General features: G+C 39.0%; 1 protein-coding gene across 2 annotated transcripts in view; it reads right to left on the bottom strand.

The window, feature by feature from the left end:
* AKAP6 (A-kinase anchoring protein 6) overlaps window positions 1–24,183 on the bottom strand; it is a 408,114-nt gene that overhangs the window by 119,322 nt on the left and 264,609 nt on the right. For both annotated transcript variants that reach the window (XM_055418225.2, XM_055418226.2), the window contains exon 9: window positions 10,802–10,922. In XM_055418225.2, the coding sequence (XP_055274200.2) occupies window positions 10,802–10,922 (121 nt within the window). The remainder of the gene's footprint in view (window positions 1–10,801; window positions 10,923–24,183) is intronic.

Consider the following 24,183-nt stretch of genomic DNA (forward strand, 5'->3'; position numbering starts at 1 on the left):
CAAATGGTGAAGTAGATAGCATCTGTCCTTGGTCCCTTTTCCAAATTTCTTCTCTCTACCCACTCTCCACTCTATTTTCCTTCTCAGTGTCTTTCCATTTAAACTAGATGACAAAATTGGCACTGAATTCAACAGTATTCTCCCCCGACCCATACATTATCTGCATCCAATAGAGTACATCCTTTTTTATCATAAAGAAATGAGTCTTAATGATGGGCTTTAAGGCAGTGTGGATATCAAGTAATGGAGATAAGATAGCTTGGATGGGGAATACCTAATACTCTAAAGATTATGAAAGTGAAAGTGTTAGTCACTCAGTCATGTCTTTAGGAGTCAAGTCTTCACTCAGTCATAACTTTTTGCAACCCCGTGGACTGTAGCCCACCTGGCTCCTCTGTCCATGGGATTCAGGCAAGAATACTGGAGTGGGTTGTCATGCCCTTCTTCAGGGGATTTTCCCCACCCAGGGGTTGAACCCAGGTCTTCTGCATTAGAGGCAGATTCTTTATCACCTGAGCCACCTGGGAAGCCCTTTTAGAACACTGGAGTGGGTTGCCATGCCCTCCTCCAGGGGATCTTCCCCACCCAGGGATCAAGCCTGTGTCTCTTGCATCTCCTGCACTGGCAAGCAGGTTCTTTACCACGAGCATCACCTGGGAAGGCTTTACTATAAAGAAATGAATCTCAAGGATGGGATTTAAGGCAGTGTGGATATTTAATAATGGAGATAAGATAGTTGGGATGGGGAATACCTAATAGTCTAAAAATTATGTCCCTTGGACAACCACACATCTACTTCTTTCTAAAGTTAGACATGGTAGTAAAACAAGGATAAGAAGGAAGGAGGTTTTTTTAAAAAAGGAAGGAAGTTAATGAGTTTATTTGTGAAAGCACTATGGCTGAGCTTTGCCTGTCCCCTGTCCCATCCCAAGCTGGCAATCACCAGTCTATTGTGACAGCTACCAGGACTTCTTTTGAAATAACCAAAACATTATTTAGCTACCCTTCCAGCATGGCTCAGTGGTGAAGAATCTATCTGTATGCAAGAGATGCAGGTTTGATCCCTGGGTCAGGAAGATCCCCTGGAGAAACAAATGGCTACCTAGGAGATCCCATGGACAGAGGAGCATGGTAGGGTACAATCCATGAGGTAGTAAAAAGTCAGACATAGCGACTAAACAACAGCAACAAGAAGCCTCATCTCCCAGCTTTAGGAATATACACATGAAATCCTAACAAACTGAAAAACTCAGAATGATAATAAAGATGAAATATTTGGGTTTAATAGCATATATATCATATACTTCCTTGTAGTTATGGTTAGCATAACCAATGGCTTCTTGATGTAATTACATGGAACATTAACCTAACATCTATCCTTTTTATATTAAGACCCTTTTGCCAATGCCAATAAAAGCTGTCAATGTCAATAAAATATTTAAAACAATATTTGGTTTTTATCTTTTAATTTTGGCAATTTGGGGGGACAAAATAAATAACCCGCAGTTCTTAACGACTGTTGTCTGTAAAGTTTAATCACACAACATACAACTTTTTTCCTAGCGTCAAACCAGATTAGCCTAAATATGAATAGAACCACTAAAGATAAGCAATTTAAAAATAGGAAATGCTAAAAAGTAGGTGAGGGACATTTCCCTTAACTCACTGACTTGAAACATATATTTATATAGTATTGAGTAGTTCAGGAGCCAAAGGCAACAGTAAACCAAACACCTTTTCATATAAGGAAGGTAAATGTTCCTCTTATTCATTTCAATAAAACCAGAAAGAAATCTACAAACATGTAGAGTTAAAGCCAAATATCTCAGCTTAACAGAGGTGGAGATTGATGTCTAATTAAGTAAAAGTCATTTTTCAAAAGTTAAAGGCTGAAATTTTTGCAATTTAATCCAAAATTTTATTAGCAAACTTTAATGATTATCCTGATTGCAATTAATAAAAAGTTCCCAAACAGGTCAACTCATTTAAGTGCTATCTGTAATCATTTGTATTTTAACATGATGGTTATTACTTATTACCCTGAAACCAAGAAGCACAATGAGATATTGATTACTTTTAACCTTTAGAGCCAAGGATTCAGGAAAGGTTAAAGTAGGGGAACATTCTTCCTTTCTTGGCTGGCAATGTATAGCCTTCAGGAGAATTCAAATGATTCCCATTGGCCAAGTAGATCCAAGATTAGTTTATTCCCTGGGCTGACAAGAAATGATGATGCTTTTAAAAATAACACCCAGCACATATTGGGTAAAGTGTTACATTTATATAACCAATGGCCTCAAGATGTGTTTCACATCACAGCATGTCTCAGGCCGTTAACCCTTTACCAAGATTTGTTTATTCAAGCATTTTATTGGAATGAAATATTAAAAGTAATAGTTTTAATTGGAATAAACTCATCTCATTAAACCAAGTTCTCTGGTAGTTTCCAAAAAGCTGAACACAATCACTAGCCACTGCTGGTCACTAGCATTTCTTTTTGTTTTCTTTTTCCTTGACAACATTTAAAAATAATTTTCACATTGTGCCACTGAGAAGCAGTGAGTTCTAGGTAGGGTCCAGCAAAATTATGGGCAAGGGAAACATAACTGTTATGTGTTAGATTAATTTGCAGAACACTTGGCATTATTATTGCCAAGTCGTCAAATTGTTCCAAGTTGTTCCGGAAGGTTGTTATTAATAGTATGTTTTCTGAGGAAAGTTCTGTCTACTTTTGGAACTGCATTTCTGTTGCCAAGGAAACTCCTTTAAGCACAGTTTTCTAGGAGCACACTGCTGCTTTTGTTTGCCAGTGTCCTATTCATATCATCTAAGTAAGCGTTTTACATGCTCCAGCCTTCAGTCCCAAATGTTGAAGTTTTAGCCCATTTAAGTTGCTTTTTCAAACATAGCTAATGCTGGCTATGATTGCCCTGTCTCTTCCTCCCCCTACTCTCTACACCCTCCACCCAAAGCCCCCTCTCCCCTCCTTCCCACTCTCCCTCCAACATGCCCAAATCTTACTATTCAAGTTATATTTTTTTTAAAACAGTTAGGTTAAGAAAGATAGTTTTCACAAGTTTTTGATAAATTAACTTCAATTTGAATAATAATTCATAGGTTGTAGCATGAGTCCTTCAAGTGTTAATTATCTTTTCACTCTGAAATTAATGTAGTCATTTCCTCCTGACTCCTCTACCCCATTTATTGAAGTGCTGAGGAAAACATGTCATTGAGTCCTGAGCCAGCCCTGTTGTTGTGATTAAGCGTGGTCACATGGCCCATCTCTGCCAAAAGGAGGGCCTGAGAAAAGGTGACAAAGACGGTGATTTCCTGTCAGCAAAGAGTACGACAGGGCTGTCTAGAAGTGATGCAAATGAGGGGAACTTTCCCCATGGCTTGTTTGATCCACTCTAGGCCAGAGCAGGCCAGGCCAGGGAGAGAGGGAGCAGTACAATACAGCTGAGGCTGCCCAGGGAGCCAACGCACCTTCCGGACAGTAGCTCACCCGCCAGAGACAAAAACTGCTGGCGGGGCTTCCCTTCCTTGCCCCTCTGCACACAGAGCCAGCTATTTCTTGGCATACTATTCTCTTAACATCCTTCTTTTTTTTCCCCTTTTTTAAAAAAGCTGTGCAAATAGGTATTATAAGCTCTAGCATAAATAGTGTTTCATATATTGTTCAGAAACCATATCCATCTACTTTTTCTTCTAACGTTTTCAGGATAAGTTTTGTCCTCTCTCAAAAAAGAAAAGAAAAAAAATATATATATATATTCATTCAAGTATTCAAAGCAAACACTGATTTCAAAGCCCAAATTAATATGACAGCAAATCTAAGGACTTTTTGAACTTTAAAAAAATGGAACAACAAATTCACTTCTAGACAGCAGTGGAGACAGCCTAGGTTTTTCCATTCTGATTGCTTTAAAAATGATTAGGTTATGTTTTTTGCAATATTATAATGATTTTAAGCATATTCTTCTTATCTTAATGGAGTTTTAATCTAACATACAATTAAGCTCTACAATTAATCTACTGGGAAAGAGGTAAAAAATTATCATTAGGTTTTTGTGCCTGATATACCTGGTACATTTTTACCTTGACTGCTTCACTAACTAGTAATTTGCTTCTTTTGAACAATCAAGGTAGAAAATTTGGAGATTGAAATTCCAATATAAAGCCTAATTAACAGAATTTAAGTTTTTGACATGTACTTCTATTCTGTACACCAACACATAAGTTAAAAAAGAAAGTTAATGGACTTTCTTCTATTTTAAGCCTAGCTACTGTGACCTGGACCATGAACCAGCCTACCATTACATTTTTAAGAGCTCAAGTTCAGGCATAAAGGTCTCAAGCCACATTTAAAATTATACAAATCAATATAATCTGGAACAAAATGAAAGAGAACTATTGTAGACAGCTGAATTTACAAAATACAGGACAAGCATGATTAATCTGTTTTCTATGATTGGTTCATAGCTATGACAACATCATTTTGGCATCAATAGTTATAAAAACAAAATAAGTCAACTATGTCCCATTTTTCTTCTTTCACGCTATATTTCTTATTCTCTAGAATTTCTTATCCCATTCCATACCCATGTTTATTTTAAAAGTCACATTGGTTGTCTTATAATACACATGTAAATTCTCTAAAGTAACATTTTCTCCTTTTAAAATTTACCCCTTTCTCTTGTCTGGCTTCCCACCCCCCCGAAACAATTCTTTTTTCAGTGTTTTGGTTTTAAAAGCTTGTTTGTATTTGATTTTTTAGCATTTTCTTACCTATTCATTTGTCTACCCATGATTGTAATTTACTCCTCTATTCTTTTTTTCCTTTGGTTAACTTTGTATTAACCAACTTCAACTGTTTTTCTATCTCTTCAATGTTTACATTTCTTTCTCATTTTACAAATAACCTCTTCTTTTCCAGAAGAGTGATATAATAGTGATATTCTTTCATTAATTCCATCTGGCCAAACTATCATTGAAAAGAGCCACTTATGGATGACAGCTGTGCTCAAAGTCTCTAAGCATTACCTGGCAACAGAGTCAGAGTAAACATAACTAACTCACTTGTCAGAAGTATTATGTCTACCTGTAAGAAATAATTGTGGTTAGCCATTTCTCTATTGTACCATTTTAATCCCTTATATTAAAAAAAAAATCCTAACAGAAAATATTTTCATTTCTAAGTATCAAAATAAACTTAATTTCTCCAAGGAAATATATATTTTTTTCATGGAAAATGTAAATTTATTGTCTGAGCATATTTCCCTCTTTGCTTTCGCTACCAGGAAACCCAGAAAAATTTTTAGGATCATCTTTAGTAGTTGTGTAGGACTTTATAGTTTATGTGACTACATATTAACTCTTCTCACAGAAACAGAATCCAGCCTACATATATTTTCCCAGTTCTGATTTGTACTTATATATTAAACATATTTTTATTATTTTCCTGTGACGTCTTATGCTATGCTATGTCACTTCAGTCATGTCCAACTCTTTGCAATCCTATGGACTGTAGCCCATCAGGTTCCTCTTTCAATGGGCTCTCTAGGCAAGAACACTGGAGTGGATTGCCATGCCCTCCTTAAGGGGAATCTTCCTGACCCAGGGATTGAAACAAAGTCTCCTGCGGCTCCTACACTGGGGTGGATTCACTACCACTGAACCACATGGGAAGCCCATGAAGTCTTATAAACAACCTCAAACCAATAACAAAATAAAAATTACTATGTTTAGTGAGCACTGTATTATATAGAATGAATGAATTTTCGTTTTTCACACAGGACATATTTTTTATAATACTTACACCAATGGAGAAGGATATAGGACACTTGAATTTTTCTCACAAAAGAAGAAAACACGAATAACTAACCGCCTAAATTAAGTACAACACCTTCAGTGTAAATTCCCTGAAAGCATATACATCTTGGTTGAAGTGTCAGTATTATATTATTTTTAAGCTAGAAGAGTTATTTTTAACCCCTTAGAAGTAATATAATCTAATCTTTTATTGATGTGGAATAGCTAAGGCATTCACTCAAGGCACAAATCTCTAAATGTGGTATTTTAGTGAGCTTCATACTATCTGAGGACTTCCCTAGTGGCTTAGATGGTAAAGAATCTGCCTGCAGTGCAGGAGACCCAGGTTCAAATCCTGAGTCGGGAAAATGCCCTGGAAAAGGGCATGACAACCCACTCCAGTATTCTTGCTGGGAGAATTCCATTGACAGAGGGGCCTGGTGGGCTACAGTCCACGGGGTCCCACAGAGTTGGACATGACTGAGTGACTAACACTTTCACTTTCATATTATCTGAAAACAGCTCTTTTTCAACAGTAACTATAAACACCAGCCCATAATTCCTGAATTTGGCTCTTGGAATTAACCCTTCATCTCTGAAACATCCAGCATGATTAGGGGATCTGACACCTGTGCTCTGTAGGTGGCAGAGACGGCAGTGCTCTGGGGCCTAGGATGAAGCCCCTGGCAGGCACAGCCTCCCAGCCCTCCAGGACTGGCTGCCTCTGCTGCGGACAGCAGCAACAGGCACAGCTGGCTCCAACTCTCCCATCATGGAGGTGCTTCCAGGTCACTCAGCTGATAAAATGTACAGGATGGGGGAGGAGCTGTCCTGAGCTTCTCTGAGCCCAAGAATAATGCCACCTTTGATCTGTAGGAACGGAAAATACAGCTTTTCCTTGGCAAGTGGGTTTTAAATATTTCTCCATTAATAGTTAATGCACATGCAGACCAGCAGAGTGACAGCTCCCTGTGATTATGAATTCTGGCTTCGTAATGCTAGTCCAAATAGGAGCTGAACTTTCAAAATCACGGTGTTACTTTTGACAAATTAAATTGTCCTACTTAGGAAGGTAGGAGGAATGAAGAGAAAGAAAGTGAGAGAGGGGGAGTAAATTCTCCTTGGAGGTGATCCTCAGACTGAGGAAGAAAGAAACGAGAAAAGACTACCTTTGTGTTTTCTAAGCTGATGATACTGCCAATGTTTATTAGAAAATAGCTTCAGAAGATCCCCATGCTGACGCCGAGCCAGACCAAGAAGGGGGAAGGACAGACATTGGCAGCATGTCTCACTGTCTCCAAACAAAAAAGAAAACATATTTAAGGGATTGGGTACTTTTTAATAAGAATCAGGTCGTTCTTAGGGCCCAGCAATTTAAAACTAATCAGAAAGAAAATGATTTTAAATTTCTAACAATCTGAAAATAACAAGAAAAATTTTAAACAGAAGGACTGATGCTAAAGCTGAAACTCCAATACTTTGGCCACCTCATGCGACGAGTTGACTCACTGGAAAAGACTCTGATGCTGGGAAGAATTGGGGGCGGGAGGAGAAGGGGACGACAGAGAGTGAGATGGCTGGATGGCATCACCGACTCGATGGACATGAGTTTGAGTGAGCTCCGGGAGTTGGTGATGGACAGGGAGGCCTGGCGTGCTGTGATTCATGGGGTCGCGGAGAGTTGGACACGACTGAGCAACTGAACTGAACTGAACTGAATCCACTTTATAGCCCATTGTAATATTAAGGATCTAAATTATGTGAGGTTGCATCAACGTATTCTTTGCCTTTCAAAACTAATTATTTCCCCTTCAAAGTTCCTTGAGCATTCTGGTGGTTTGGGGTAACTAAGATATTTCAATAGTCGCTCCGCTCAGGAGGTCTGCTGAATGAATTGTCTGGTCTCTATCTGAAATTCCATATTTAGGAGTCACATGATTTTCTAGCAGAGACAATAATATAAAGTCAGGAAAGTAGTACCTAATGCTGAAAATGCTAATAAAAAAAACAAAAAACAAAACCAACTTCATACTCTCTGACCACCATCTTACTATATTCCTCTAACGTTAACAGTTACAAAGGTGAACTTCAGGGATCAGCCTAGGACTGAGAAATGCAGAATTGGGGTGTGGGCACGCCTCTCCATGCCAGGAAATCAGCTGAATGATGAAACAGAGAGAGCCCTACTCCTCACTAGGGAGAGGAGGACAAAAGTTTCAAATTCTATAACAGGAATAACTGTCCTGATCTACAGTTCCTGGGAATTTACCATAACTTAGTTGAAGTCTCTCTTAAAAGCTGTTCACTCTCATTCTTTTCATTAACAGCAGGGATAGTGAACTTCAATGTCATCCTTAATTGTTATAACCCAACAATTATTAGTTCAATATCAACTGTGTAAGATGCTTTGCTAAAGAATATAAAGAATACCAGTGGAAGGCATTTTTCTCATTGCTGCACAAGCATTTTATCAAATGAACATGACATAGACAAGCTGAGACAGATGAAAATTCTGTGACGAGTTGGGTGTCCTATTGAGTTGTCATGATGATTGGAGGAACACGAATCACAAATACTCTGTAGTGGAAGCAACAGATCTACAAATGAATTTTTTGTCCCAAATGCCGATGGTGCCCCTGGTGAAAAAGGCTGATGACATGTCGGTAATTTTTAGGGCCAACAAATTTTAAGATTAAAGATGATTGAGGTAGACTCAAATGGTATCAAAAGCCTAGAAAGGTCTGGGGACCAACTGAAAAGCTTTAGTCCGTTAGGGGTCTCTGTGATCAACTGGCTCCAAATCTGACTTTCCCGAGGCATTAGTTGAATTGATTCCTAGAAAAGCAGATTAGAAAGAGAAATGGGACACTGGAAATGTTGACCTAACCTGAGACTCTCTGGGGATTCTTGACAAAGGCCTGAAATTAATTTTCTGCCATCAGTTTTTCTAACTCAGCAGCCACCCCAAGTTCTAAATGAGTCATTCATCAATATTCTCAAGACTGATTTGGAGATTTCTAAACCTCTGGAATAATTTGGGAGCTTATATAAAGAGAGACACTCCACAAACCTGTAGCATTGCCTTTGGTTTCTAACCTAATCTGTAATTTGTTTATAAACCAAATGCAAAATTAGTGCGAGTCTAGTGAGCTTAGATATACTGACACGAGTCACAAATGAAGAACCCCAGTACAAAAATGTTTAGAAAAGTACTATACTCCAGAAGTACTGAGTGGGAGGAATAATGGCCTTCAATATGCCAGAATGGAAATTCGCAGGCAGAGCACTTAACAAGGAAACCACAAGTAAAAGAAGACTGCATTTTTTGTTCAGTGATTTCCTATTAATTGTGATGTAAATTATATGAACAAGATTTTGACAAAGAAGAGCACTGTTTCTAAAAAAATAGTGGTTTATGTGCAAAATACAAAATGCATCAAGAAAAACGTTCTTTAGCATCATGGATGCAGTAAACTCTGAGATAATGGCTTATGATTAGATAACTTTCATATTATATTTTTTCTTTTTTACCTAGACTTTTAATGCTTAAGTCTTTGGAATAAAGCAAATACTAACAAACAATTAATATAGATTTACAGGCATTTTTCATATGTAAGTCTTGATCCCAGCATGAAATACAAAATCATCTCACTTTGGTTACATTAGGTTGAAATTGTTATTCTAACAATATGGGCTGCCAGACGATGGTAGTTTTGTGGCTAATGTGGACAGCTATCCATACAGGAAACAGCTAGCAGTCAACAAACTTGATTAATGTTGGGCAGAATTCTTTAGGGAGTAAAATATCACCGTTTGCTGAGTCCCTAGGGAGCTTATATCTTCCGTTAACTAAGATGATTCCCAGGGGACACAAATTAAAATCTACCACACCCTTGAAAATAAATATGTCTCTTTAGAGGAAGTAAAAGTTAAAATAATATATTAAAGAAAGGTAACTTAAAATGATAAAAAAAATTGGAGAACACAGAAAACAACTTCTATTTGACCTTGAACGTTATTTCGTATTCTATAAGAAATTTTAAAAAGCTAGAGGGTAGTTGTTTCTTGTCATTATACTGTTGCTGATTCTGTGGTTAGTTATTAATTTTATTTTTTATGATTCACAATCTGCTCTTTGAAATATGCCATATGCTCAAAGCAATTCAAGGATGACAACTGTCAGAATTACTCCAATAAAAATTGCCTAAATGAGGAAGATTTACTGCAGTCTGATATTTCAGTGGAAAGTCCCTCTACCCTCCCCAACTGCTTTTTCAGACACTGTGAATATTGCAACCATTTTTTCAAGTCAAAATCACATGACTGTTTTGCAAGAACTTCTAAGACAATTTAAGTAGACTCGGTTAAACACAGTAGGCTAAGGGTGAATTAACAGACATGGAAAACAATATAAATAGTTATTAGATGGATTGCCTTCAATCAATATGTGAGTTCCAAGCCAGTTTTCTTAAATCACACGCAAATGTATTGACTTAATATGACAACGTCTGTGCTATGTAACACTAATAAACATTAAATTGGACAAGCCCTGTACCCTGGAAGCAGTAAGCCAATCGGAAGGCTTTTTTTTTTTTTAATCTCTGGAAATATCTGAGGGTGGACAGAATCCACCTGAGTGCTCCAATCACAATACATTTTGTTAAATGTTACCAGTCCATTTATCCTTCATTTTGTTTGTCTATTTATTAATGCAGTTTCATTTATTGCTATTCATCTTGAAGATAAATCTTTGTCCTTCTATAGAATTACACCAAATAGAATGTGATAAAGGGAACTTTCTTGCAATTATGATGTCGGTACAGTCTGTCAGCACACAGGGGATGGAAATGAGTTTGGGGACAGGGAAGGGAATTCTAATAGACACCATGATACATACAATGAACGCAAAAGATATCCTGAGAGAGAGAAAGACTTGTCAGGCTAATCAGATCTTCCCCAGCAAGGTAAAGGCAAGAAGGGTAGCTCTAACCTTGTAAAGATGCTGCTGCTGCTCCTCTGACATCATCAGGTCATGGCTGTCCATCACGAGGGACTCCATGTCAATCAGCCAATCCCAGAGCTCCTGATATTCTGAATCAAAGTCCAGAAGCCTGAAGATAAGGCACAAAATGTATTATGCATAAATACAGTGTAGTTGTTAAAAATCTCGTATTAGAATAATATATTCTTGAAAACCTATGATGTTCCTGGGTGATACCTGTAAAAAGAGAAGGAAAAATTCTCGGTGTGGTTACACAGCGGGCCAGATAGGAACTCAAGCTTGTGACATAGCCATTTTCTTAGATTTTGAAAGCATAACATGTAATTCTGATGCTTGTATCTGAGACATATGGCTATTTCCATTCGCTCACCCTTTCTGAGGATTTGCAGCATTTGAACAAAATGATTTTAACAAAATGAACTATTGCCATATTTAACAGACTGAGACATGGCCATATTTAACAGACTGAGACATGGAGGGTCAGTGCCTCGGGAAGGTTACCCAGTCCGGAATCTGTGGTGCAAATAGCACTCTCAACATTCAAACCTCTTTCTCTTTGACTAGATTTTCCATGGACACTGCATGCACCCTAATATATTCATGATTAAGAATACTAATTCAGCTAATTTCTCTATATGATCACTATATACTACCATATCCAAAATATTATTTTCACTGGGAAATGACTCAATCATTTATCTGTCCCTCTGCTGTCTATCTGCCTATCTCTGCAAACGTATATCCTACATTTATTGTCATGGATGAGTAGCCAGCATTTCAGTTTAACACTCAGAGATAGGCTTGAGTGACTCTGGTAAGCCAGTGAGAATCAGGGGCAGATCCAGTATTAGACAGGTGTTCCCCACAGACATGTAGGAAACAAAGGTAAGGACAGGAAGTCAAAACAATGAATCTCTGAATAGCCAGCAATCATTAAAATTCAAAGGAGGATCACTATGGTTTTCAACAAAATAAATCATTAGAATAAGGAGCTTAAAAGGATTAATGTGATTCTCTATTGAAAGCCTGGTGAATAAGTAAAGCTCAGATTCTTCTAAAACACTGTGATCAGAAAATGAAAGTGCAGAATGAAAAAAACACTATGACTTTGTCCTTCTCCCCAAAATCATCCCTCTAAAAAAAATCGAGTCTTTTCCAACTCTGAGCAAAACCCTATCAGTACTAATGAAGCAGCAGCCTCAGGTATGAATCTGAACTTAATCAAGTGGGCATCTTATTACCGCCTTATCCCTGTCTCTATACATGAAATGACTGCTTTCCAAAAATGTGAACATCTGCTTTTCATAATTTACAATTTAATCTTAATAGATCTGTCAAAAAATTAAGGTGTATCTGGTGATGAAGGAGCCTAGACCTAGAATCGTCTATTTTAATTAATTTCCCATAATTATAAAGTTTTTTCATTAGAACGAGTTGACTCACTGGAAAAGAGTCTGATGCTAGGAGGGACTGGGGGTAGGAGGAGACGGGGACGACAGAGAGTGAGATGGCTGGATGGCATCACCGACTCAATGGACATGAGTTTGAGTGAACTCCGGGAGTTGGTGATGGACAGGGAGGCCTGGCGTGCTGTGGTTCATGGGGTCGCAAAGAGTCAGACACGACTGAGCAACTGAACCGAACTGAACTGAATAAGCACCCAGGTCAAGGCTTATCATTGGCTAACACATAGAATGAATTAATAAATGTTTAGTGAATGTCAATGATGGATATAATCAATGTAGCCAAAATCTTCAGTAAGGCTACGGTGGTCTAGAGCTGTGCTTTCAAACTTTACTGTGCATATGGCATAGCTGAGAATCTTGTTGAAATGCAGATACTGACTCAGTACTTTTAGGGTTGGGTCTGAGACTCTGTTTGAAGTAAGTGTTGGCAACTGGCAACCCTGCTGCCCCTCGATCACGCTTTGAGTAGTAAGGACTTACAAGCATACATGAAATCTGAAATAGTATCCCATTTCAAAATACTAACAAACAAGCAAAAACCACTGCAACAGGAACCAATAAACCATTAGGCTTTTAAAAAATTCATTCTTTGAGTGATTGATAAGAAATGACTAATAAGCATTTGCTCACACAGCAGGCACAATCACTTAGAAATATCTCCTGAATTATGTTTACTGGTTCTCTCTCCTTGTACCCTCTCACATTTTGACCACAAAGACAGGGGAAAGGTGGCATGCCATCCCCCAAATTAGGAGAGTATAATCCTAACACTCATATAGGTGAGAATATCCAGGAGAATATTAAAAGCAAAAGATAAATGAAGGGAAAGGCTGCCTGCTTCCATCTCAGTGGAGTTGGAGAATAAGAATGAAATAAAGGCAAGAGGAGCAGGTGCTCAGATGTGTGTACCCCTCTCTCTTGGCTTAAGACCTAAAGGAAAAGCCAAAAGCACCAGGATGCTTTTCCTGCTACATAGTCTGGGAGATTGCCTTAAACAACGCCCTCACAATAACCTGAGGTGGGGATGTTTCAGAGAGTTGTGGTCAGGACTCCCTTGGCTACTCTGTTCTCTTCCCCTATGATGAGACTGTTTTCTCATCCTCCCATGAGGTTTCTGGGAGTTCAGCTGGTGAACTTGACGGAGGCATTACCATGGCAACAGAGACACAATGACCTCTAAGGACAGCCGGGGGGCCTCTGAAGTCAGACCTCAGAGAGCTGGCTGGGCCAGTAAAGACTGAGATGAAGCTTTGTCAGCAGGAAATACCTCCTGAACCAAGCCAAGAGATAACAACATAGCCACAGGCCTCTGTCAGGTACAACCTCATAATGTAATGGCAGGGCAAGACCCATTTCATAGAACCTAACCAGCCTGCATCAAGGGGCCACATTAAGCCAGAGGGCCTCACTGTACCCCAGAATCACAAGATCACATAAGCCCCTTATATTGCCCAGATGCCGTCTTTCACAGAGAAGGCAATGGCACCCCACTCCAGTACTCTTGCCTAGAAAATCCCATGGACGGAGGAGCCTGGTAGGCTGCAGCCCATGGGGTCGTGAAGAGTCGGACATGACTGAGCGACTTCATTTTCACTTTTCACTTTCATGCATTGGAGAAGGAAATGGCAACCCACTCCAGTGTTCTTGCCTGGAGAATCCCAGGGACGGGGGAGCCTGGTAGGCTGCCATCTATGGGGTCGCACAGAGTTGGACACGACTGAAGCGACTTAGCAGTAGCAGCAGCAGCCATCTTGCACAAAAGAAGGGAGAGGAATAGGAAATCTGAAAAACAGCATTTATTCCAAGATGTTGTTCCCTAAAGAAAATGTTAATTTGTTAGGAATGGCTACAAGTATTGTGTGTAAGAGCCTGAACTCTGATCTTAAAATCAAGTTTCTTCCGTTGTTATACCAATGATGTATGTCATTAGGAAGTCTCATAAATTATCAATCAGCAAGTGATAATAAGGAAACCTGTTTTCTTTTCCATACTTATATGATTAAAAAAGAAGCTATGATTATGACTAAACAATTCAAGGGCAAGGGGTGAATTTATCTTTGTATCCCTAATGCCCAGGATCAGTTCAGTTCAGTTGTGTCTGACTCTTTGTGACCCCACAGACTGCAGCACACCAGACTTCCCTGTCTATCACCAACTCCCAGAGCTTGCTCAAATTCATGTCCATTGAGTTGGTGATGCCATCCAACCATCTCATCCTCTGTCATCCTCTTCTCCTCCCGCCTTCAATTTTTCCCAGCCTCAGGGTCTTTTCCAAAGAGTTAGTTCTTCGCGTCAGGTGGCCAAAGTATTGGAGTTTCAGCTTCAGCATCAGTCCTTCCAATGAATATTCAGGACTGATTTCCTTTAGGATGGACTGGTTGGACCTCCTTGAAGTCCAAGGGACTCCCAAGTGTCTTCTCCAACACCACAGTTCAAAAGATCAATTCTTCAGCACTCAGCTTTCTTTATAGTCCAACCCTCACATCCATACATGACTACTGGAAAAACCATAGCTTTGACTCTCTGGACCTTTGTTGACAAAGTAATGTCTCTGCTTTTTAATATGCTGTCTATGTTAGTCACAGCTTTTCTTCCAAGGAGGAACTTTTAATTTCATGGCTGTGATCACCATCTGCAGTGATTTTGGAGCCGAAGAAAATAAAGCCTGTCACTAGTTCCATTGTTTCCCCATTTTTTGCCATGAAGTGATGGGAACGGATGTCATGATCTTAGTTTTTTGAATGCTGAGTTTTAGGCCAGCTTTTTCACTCTCCTTTTTCACTTTCATCAAGAGGCTCTTCAGTTCCTCTTTCCTTTCTGCCATAAGGGGGTGTCATCTGCATATCTGAGGTTACTGGTATTTTTCCTGGCAATCTTGATTCCAGCTTGTTTTTCATCCAGTCCAACATTTTGCACGATGTACTCTGCATCTAAGTTAAATAAACAGAGTGACAATATACAGCCCTGATGTACTCCTTTCCCAATTTGGAACCAGTCTGTTGTTCCATGTCCGATTCTAACTGTTGCTTCTTGACCTGCATATAGATTTCTCAGGCGGCAGGTCGGGTGGTCTGGTATTCCCATCTCTTTAAGAATTTTTCAGTTTGTTGTGATCTATATAGTCAAAGACTTTGGCATAATGACCAGGATAGTACTTGATAAATGATGATGAATGAATACAGATAATGAAACCAAGAAATTTTAGTAGGGCAAGAATGACTTCAGAAGAGCAATACATGATAAAGACAATATTTCATCCTCAAATACCAATTGCAATATAGACAGGCTTCCCCGTTCATTCTTAAGGTGAGATTTTGCCTTAAGTACACAATGGTACATTTGCTTACTTGAAATGATTATATGCAGTATGCTCTCAATTAATGTGAGCTGTCTTCCCATTCCTTTCATATCCTGCTTCTACGGTGAAAATTAAAGGAAATTTATGAATAGGTTTTAAATAGATGAAAACTACATACAGGATGATAAAATGTTCAGAATCATGGAATTTTTTTTTTACTAGCTCTTTATCATGTCTTTACATCCATTGAGCTGTTCCCTCCTGTTAGTCTCCCTATCAAAGGACTTAGAACAAAAGCCATTTCTTCCAGTTAAATGTACCTCAGGCTCATTCTGAGATGATCTTCACTGGAGACCTGCAAGTGCTGAATGAATCTAACACAAATATTCACAGTTCCTCCAGTCCAGTCTGTTTTCATCCTAGCTGAGAACACTTAAGCTTGAGTTTGTTAGATATGCTTTGGTTCTTTGTTTAATTAGTGTAGAATCAGCACTAGTGTTTTTCAAATGACAAATTCTCATCAGATCCTAATACTGAAAAGTGAAAGTGTTAGTTGCTTCAGTAGTGTCTGACTCTTTGCGACGCAGTGGGCTATGGTCTGCCATGCTCCTCTGTCCATGGAATTCCCCAGACGAAAATACCGGAGTGGCTTGCCATTCCCTTCTCCAGGGATCTTCCCAACCCAGGGATGGAACCTTAATTCTGAAGACAAAAACATATTTTAAGTACTTGTGCCTGATTTCAGATTCTTTGCCATGTGTAAATTCACAGCTTAGGAGAAACCTGACAGTTTTCCAAATTTGAGTGAAGTGAAGTCACTCAGTCGTGTCCGACTCTTTGCGACCCCATGCACTGTTGCCTACCAGGCTCCTCCGTCCGTGGGATTCTCCAGGCAAGAGTACTGGAGTGGGTTGCCATTTCCTTCTCCAGGGATCTTCCCAACCCAGGGATCGAACCTGGTTCTCCCACATTGGAGTCAGACGCTTTAACCTCTGAGCCACCTTAAGTGAAATCAAATACATAACTTTGTAACAAATCAGAAATAAATTACTAGAATTTCTTTGTTGTTGTTTTTTTAAATCTTCTGAAATGACTATAATTTAATGTGCTCATTATAGCAGGAAAATTCTGAGGTAAAGGAAGTAGCTTCCTTTCTTCTATTTATATTACCTGCAAAGGTGTGCTGTAGACTAGTGATTTTTATAAAAGACATCTTCTAAGGAAAATGCCAGCTACTACACAGGAAAGCAGAAAAGATCATAGATGAGTGAATTTATCAAGGGTAGCATAGAACTAGTTAGTTCTATAACCCTTTGCAGAATATGCTGATTCCATCCGCTGATTTCAGGACCATATACTTTTCCTTGAAGTCCTCATGACAAATGACCTCTTTTTAAAAGAGAGAGAGATGATTGAAATTGTGGCAAATAGTTCAGAACCTTTTAAGGGCTATGAGTACAGGAACTGCTCTTTTGGAAGGATTTTCCTTATAAAATCTTCTTTGTAAAAGTGCTTGGGTTCCTGTCAACTGATTGATACAAATATATAATCTCCTAGATGTTAAAAGGTCTCTAAGCATACCTTTTCAGTACTCTATGAATACATTATACTCTATGAAAATGTTACAAAGCAGATTTGTACACTATTCTAAGACAGTGCTATAAATCAAACACATCACCAAAGTGATATTCTTTTAATTCCTTTAAACCGCCATACACCTGAAGGTTTCACAATAAAAGAGTTGGACATTCTATTGCAGATATGATATTACCAGTTTTGGAGCTTTACAAGCACAATCGTGTTATGAGGAGAAAAAGTCTTCTAAATCAAAGTCAGGTTTTGTTAGATAAATATAGAATTATGTGTTCATTTCAGCATCTGAAATTCTAATAAAGACAGAGACAAGTCTATGGAAAAGAATAAACATGCAAATTTTTTCTTTAGTGTTTTTTTCTAAATTTGGGCTAACTACTATGATGATTGCCAAAAGTATTTCCCAATATCTTGTCCATCATTTTCTCCAAATTTTTCAGGTTTAAAAAAAGAAAAAAAAGATTCCAGGATTTTTCACCATGGGAATAAAATACTAACAAGGCTGTTTAGTATCAATTTTTGCAGATTAGATAGCAATATATTATTTGTGAAGCTGGCACAGTTTAAGAAATGATCCTTCCTCTAAACCCTGGTGGGAGTTATGTTTGACCAGCTAAGTGTTTGAATACATAAATGCATTCAGCCTTTGGTATTTAAAGTGAGCATCATTAACTCAACATTTCAACTTAAACTTTGCTTAAAAGATAAAGTTTCACCCAAGTGAAATCAATGGAAGGTGTGTGTGAATATATGAGGTTCCAGCTTGGTCCACTAAGGAATTTTGATTAAATCAGACACCAAATGAAGAAATCATCAAAATAGAGCAACCAATAGTTGAAGAAAAGATAATACTAAAAAGGCCTGGAAGCTTTTCTACTAAGGCTGAGTAATACATATTTTGGAGCATTTAAGTATCCATCTTTTGTAAACTTACTAGTTCCTTTCACAACAACGTATCCAAAGACACACGATCAGTTCCTGAGATACCAGCTTGTCTATGCTGGAATTTCTGTTAAGTGATCCAATTTTCCTAGCTTCTTTAGCATATTGATTCTTTCCCCAAATATTCACTAAGTGTTCACTGTTCACATTATTTGCTCAAGGAAGTTTGCCTCTGGTTTTCAAAAAAGACACTAAAGGTAGTGGTAGCAAAATCTCATAAAAATACAGTTTAACATTATTAAAGTGAAACACTAATAACTGATTAGAATTTCCCATCATCCTCTATGCCATGTGTCATGTAAGCACAGGAGGGAGATACAAGAGTGGCACCTAGTCCAATCACAATATCATTAAAGAATAAAATTTAGTTTTCCAGACATGAAATCTGATATGCACAGTTGCATGTAGAATCCCTTTCCACTCTAAACATATTAAAGTGTGGACACTAATTTACTATTTTGAATGAAAATTCATGAGCCACTTCCTCATGAGAAAAGCAGCCTGCCTTTGCCATTAATAAATAAAAAGGAATATGGAGTTCTTTCCAGTAGTAATTTTCTCAATTCTCATATACACCCATGGACATGTGAAAATGTCTACGAAAAATAAAATCAATACTACAGATTTGTTAACGATAGGCCCCACTTTCTCATGGTCTCATGGACTGTTCATAAACTCTTGCTATTAAAATACAATCCATAAAGCAAAAAAATTCTAACCTCCAAGATTAGTCATAAAATTAGAAATATTAAAGTAAGTTTCTGGATATATCTAGAGGATTCTGTTAGGCTGTCAGGAAGTCAAAATTCTCTCTAAATTGTCAGATAATACACTGGACTAAGTTCTAGCCAAAGAACTTGAAAACATTCTGAAGAATTTAGAAATGGTAGTGATTCTAACACAAATGTGAGAACCCGTATATCTGAAGACAAAGCAAGAGATAATGTTGTTTAAAAAAGAGAGCAAGATAAACCCTCCTATGTCACTGTCCATGTGTTAGAGGGTCTGGATCCAGACTTGCTTCTGGCACACTGCTGAGGGTTAGGCAGCTCAGCCTTTTGTAAAGTCTACTCTATCCTATACCTCCCTGGTTTTCAAAGAGAGGGTATTTGAGGAGGGTATGGCAAACCACTCCAGTATTCTTGCCCAGAGAATCCCCACAGACAGAGGAGCCTGGTGGGCAATAGTCTGTGTAGTCGCAAAGAGTCAGACATGATTGAGTGACTAAGCATAGAACAGAGAATATTTACCCTTAAGGTTAGGGCAGGGGATAAAAATGTGTGTGCTCAGTCACTTCAGTTGTGGCCAACTCTTTGAGTACACAGACTATAGTCCGCCAGATTCCTCTGTCCATGGTATTTCCCAGGCAAGAATTCTGGAGTGGGTTGCCATCCTCCTCCAGGGGATCTTCCCAACCCAGGGATCAAACTCATGTCTCCAGTCTCATGTGTCTGCTGCATTGGCAGACGGATGCCTTACCATTGCACCACCTGGGAAGCTCAGGAGGTAAATAACATAGGAATAACTCTCTGCCACCAAATCTCTAACAAAATCTTTGTGGAAGAATTACTATGGAGATCTCTCCCAATATGACTTCATCTATCCTGTAAATTGGCTCTTAACTGAACTGTGCTTTGACATCACTTCTGCAGCCTCCATCAAAAAATTACCTTGGGAATTTGGTTTCTCTTATGAAAGTATTAGTTGCTTAGTCATGTCCAACTCTGCAACTCCATGGACTGTAGCCTGCCAGGCTCCTCTTTCCATGAGATTTCTCAGGCAAGAATACTGGAGTGGGTTGTCATTCCTTTCTCCAGGAGATCCTCCCAACTCAGGGATCAAACTCAGGTCTCCTGCATTGCAAGCAGGTTCTTAACCATCTGAGGCACCAGAGAAGAGGTGGAATATCACAGAGGCCTGTCTTCTCCTGAGAGAAGTACAGGAGAAATCCCTCCCAGGACTCAGTGTGTTTCCCCGGATATATATTATTTTTAATCTTAGGACATTATGAATTTTCTGATGGATGAGATTTCACTCTTTACTTTGGATGTGGAAAGCTTAGAACCAAATCACTGCCCTTCTTGAGGACATGTGCAGAAGATGCACTTTTTCGTTTTCTGGTACACATTTTACTTTTACCTAACTGGCTTCAGTCAAATATTTATTCTATTTTATTGTAAATATTTTTGGTAAGTTGACTTAAATCCTTTGTGAAAGTGATGTGGGAATGCATAAAGGAATATATTTTAAAGAAAAGAGTTAAGCTCTGCACATTAAAATGAGGTAGATTAGATTTGTTTTAGACTCTCTCAAACCTCTTTCCTTCTTCAACTGACCCCATAAACTTTCCAAAGCAGCACAGAAATTGTTTCAGCATTGTTAAGATGGAAAGGAGTTACATAAATAAATAAATAGTTGACTTTACTCTTAACTTTGAAATAATACTTCCCCAGTAATTATGCTACTACCTCTCTAGTTCATCCTTTGTTGGCTCTTGATATGGATGGCATTAGATTAGTGAAGTGAAAGACTGTCTAGGTCTAAAATTAGTTTAATGTATTTGAACATTAGAAGGATATGATATTATGATCCCAAATGAATACATTTATACTGGTGAGATTCTTTTTATAGCCGGGAAGACTTATTTTAATAATCATAGTGCCCAGAATATCAGTTTTTCAGAAGGTAATCAGGCACTTTTTGCTCCTTTGACTATAGGATGCATTGTAATCTTACTATGTGATAACACCAGTTCACAACAGAAGGAGCAAAAAAGAACCTGAACTGAACTGATCAGTTGTTCATTAGTTCAGGACAGGGTAAAAATCAGAAGTAGAAATGCAGGGTGGAAATAAGGTCGCCTTGGACTGTCTAGTGATTTATCTGAGAGAGTGTTCCCAACATCAGCACACAGTTTATGACTGGTGTGTACCAAAAAGAAAACATTTTATTAATATGCAACAATGTTCCAAAAACAACCATTGAGCAGAAATTCAAAATGTTCATTGAGAAAAAGAGAATACGAGTGTGCACGAATGTTCACCCAGCTGCACAAGGATATTTTTGGCCTTTGGCTCAACAGAAAACCAGAAAGATCATCCTATTGCAGTGAAATCCAGAGGTGATTACACCCTTTCTCAGGTATCTGAAGTCATTCAGTGTAACTTATTGCTTATTTGATCTTTAATCAAGAAATGTTTTAAATAGTGATATATTTGTTTTCATCTGTCAACACTATTCATCTTTGGGAGTGTTTTATATGTATATGTGTGTGTATGTACATTATCACAATGATTCAGGAATACTTCATTTCCTAAAGGAAAATGGATTTATTTTTACTGCCAAACTTTTAACCTTTCATCTAGTTAAAGTTCATTTAGTTCAACCTGTTGTGCTTGGAAATAACCTGTATATACTGTTTGTATTTGAAAGTAAAATTTACTCTAAAACGTTACATGATGTGGGATGAATACTTCTACATTTTTACAGAGAACAAACCTTGACTACATATCCATCTGTGGACATTGCCCAAATTCCCCCTCAGCCAGAGGCTGGCACATGACTGAGACTGAAGTATCTTCTAGAACTTTACCACAAGAACAGAAGGCTCTTTGAAATTCCCACCAGATTGCCAGAAGCAGAGTCAGGAAACATCTCCCTACTCTTCTACTCCATATTATTATTTATAGTAACCCTTAATATGTGTGCACACACATGCATACACATGCGCACACACATATCCCTACATGATGTTGCTGTTTAGTTGCTCAGTTGTGTCCATCCGACTGTTTGTGACCCCATGGACTCTAGCATGCCAGGCTTCCCCGTCCTTCACCATCTCCCAGAGTTTGCTCAAACTCATATCCATTGAGTCAGTGATGCCACCCAACCATCTTGTCCTCTTTCATCCCCTTCTCCTCCTGCCTTCATTCTTTCCCAGCATCAGGGTCTTTTTCAGTGAATCTGCTCTTTGCATCAGGTGGCCAAAGTATATACCAACTTGAATTCTGATCTTTAATTTTTAATCCTGTATACTCTCTCTCCTCCTATAAGAATTTAGACTAGAGTGAATATACATCCCTAAAAATATTTTTTTTTTATGTAGTTGGAAGCAATCTGAGCAGACCTAATACATTCTAATATCTGGAATCAGAAGGTTCCACCAGCAGCTTGAAGACAGAAAATAATAGTCAACAGTAGTTCTCAATTCCTGCTAATCAAGATATCACCTTGGAATTTTCAATGTTATGGTTTTATTTTGGGTTTCCCAGGGGGTACCAGTGGTAAAGAACTCACCTGCCAATGCAGGTAGACTTAAGAGATGTGGGTTTGATCCCTGGGGTGGGAAGTTCCCTTGGAGAAGGGCACAACAACCCACTCTAGTATTCTTGCCTGGAGAATCCCATGCGCAGTAGAGCCTGGCAGGCTGCAGCAGAGCCTGGCAGTCCATACGGTTGCACAGAGTCAAGACACGACTTGGCACACACACAAGTTTTACTTTAAAAGACTTGTATAATACAGCCTGAAAGATTCTAGCTGAAATAAAAATGTTCCTATTAGCCATATCTTTTAAAATGAGCGTCCTTAAGGAAACTGCTATGTCTATCTGGAGTAGGTTTTGTGGGGATATGCTACCACAGGGTAAGCTCCCACCTCTCTCAGCCCCTGCTACTTCATAGTCACCATACTGTCCTTGTTGATGGTTGAGGAGTCCAAGACATCCCTGAGCTTCAGATCTGCTTCCTGGGCATTTCTACTTAGATGTTCTGCAGACCATAAAAAAAAACTTTGTCCCAAACAGTCAGTTCCTTTCAGGCCCCCTGCTCCTCCCCTGCATTGAATACCATGTCCATTTGTGCAAAAGCCTGAAACACGGAGGTCTGTCTTAAACCCCACGTCCCTTAATGCCCCTCATCCACTCAGGGACCAGTTCTGTCTTCAACTTCCTTCCTTCCGTTTCCATTCCTGCTGTCTTCAGGCCAGAACAGTCTCTCGCTTGGATGACTGGAACAGCTTCTTAACCAAGCACTGTCTAGTCTTGCCCATGCCAGTCCATTCTCCAGAGTGCTGCCAGAATACGGTTTTAAAATTGCCAACCTATTCTTGCTGGAATCTCTGACTGGTTCCAGCTGTTTGCACACATTGCCTTTGCTGTGGGAAACACTGGCTGTCACCTCTGACCCTGGGCCAGCCTCAATGACACTTCTCCTGGCAGGCGTTCCTGATTTACATGCCCTGCCACTCTTTGTGTTCCACTGCCTCTACAACCCCAGTGCCTAGTACAGCCTGCTCAACAATCATGAAATGCTGAATGACACAGAAATCATTTGAATTTAAGTCTTCTTATTTTCTTTCTCTACCCACATTAGTGTGGCCCTTTCCTCTCTCACACTTGCCTCATCTAAGGTTTATCAACTCTTTCTGGCTTTAGCCTCCAATCTAGTCTCCACATTTCCCATTAATTTCTAATCTATTACTGGTCTCCACCTTCAGATTTTCCAATTTAGTACATTTGGAGTGGGACCCAGAATTTGCAATTTCTAACAGATTCCCAGGAGATACTAACGCTGCTGGTCTAGAGATCATTCTTTGAAAACCACTGGAGCAATGATCTCAACTGGCAGTGGGCATCAAGTATAATATATATTGGTCCACTCCTGCCTCCTGAATCAGAATTTTGAGGGAGCTGAGATGGGCAGGCAGTTTTCAACTTAAAAGTTCCCTAGGAAATCTTGATGCATCCTAGTTAAGAACCATGATTAACCAGTGATTAACTACAGGATCTCAACTTCACTTTCTTGCACTATTCCCTCCAACTTTCTACCTTGCTCTCCAGTCACATGGAACGGCAAGCAGCATAATGATTTCATACCCCTGTTCCCTCTGAGCCCTAGATTCGTTTTAGTTTTTCATTTATGCACCAACATTCACTGGGCACCTAGCACACTCCAGGATACAGTGCATAGTGTGGTGAATGTGACAGACATGGCCCTGCCTCATGGAGTCCACGTGTTGTTTGCTCTAAGCTTCCCTGGAACCCTCTACCTCCCCTTCTTCTTCACGATACAGAG

This window comes from Moschus berezovskii, chromosome 21 (genome assembly GCF_049115385.1).
Source record: "Moschus berezovskii isolate FMDL1 chromosome 21, NW_MosBer_1.0, whole genome shotgun sequence".
Taxonomy (NCBI): Eukaryota; Metazoa; Chordata; class Mammalia; order Artiodactyla; family Moschidae; genus Moschus; species Moschus berezovskii.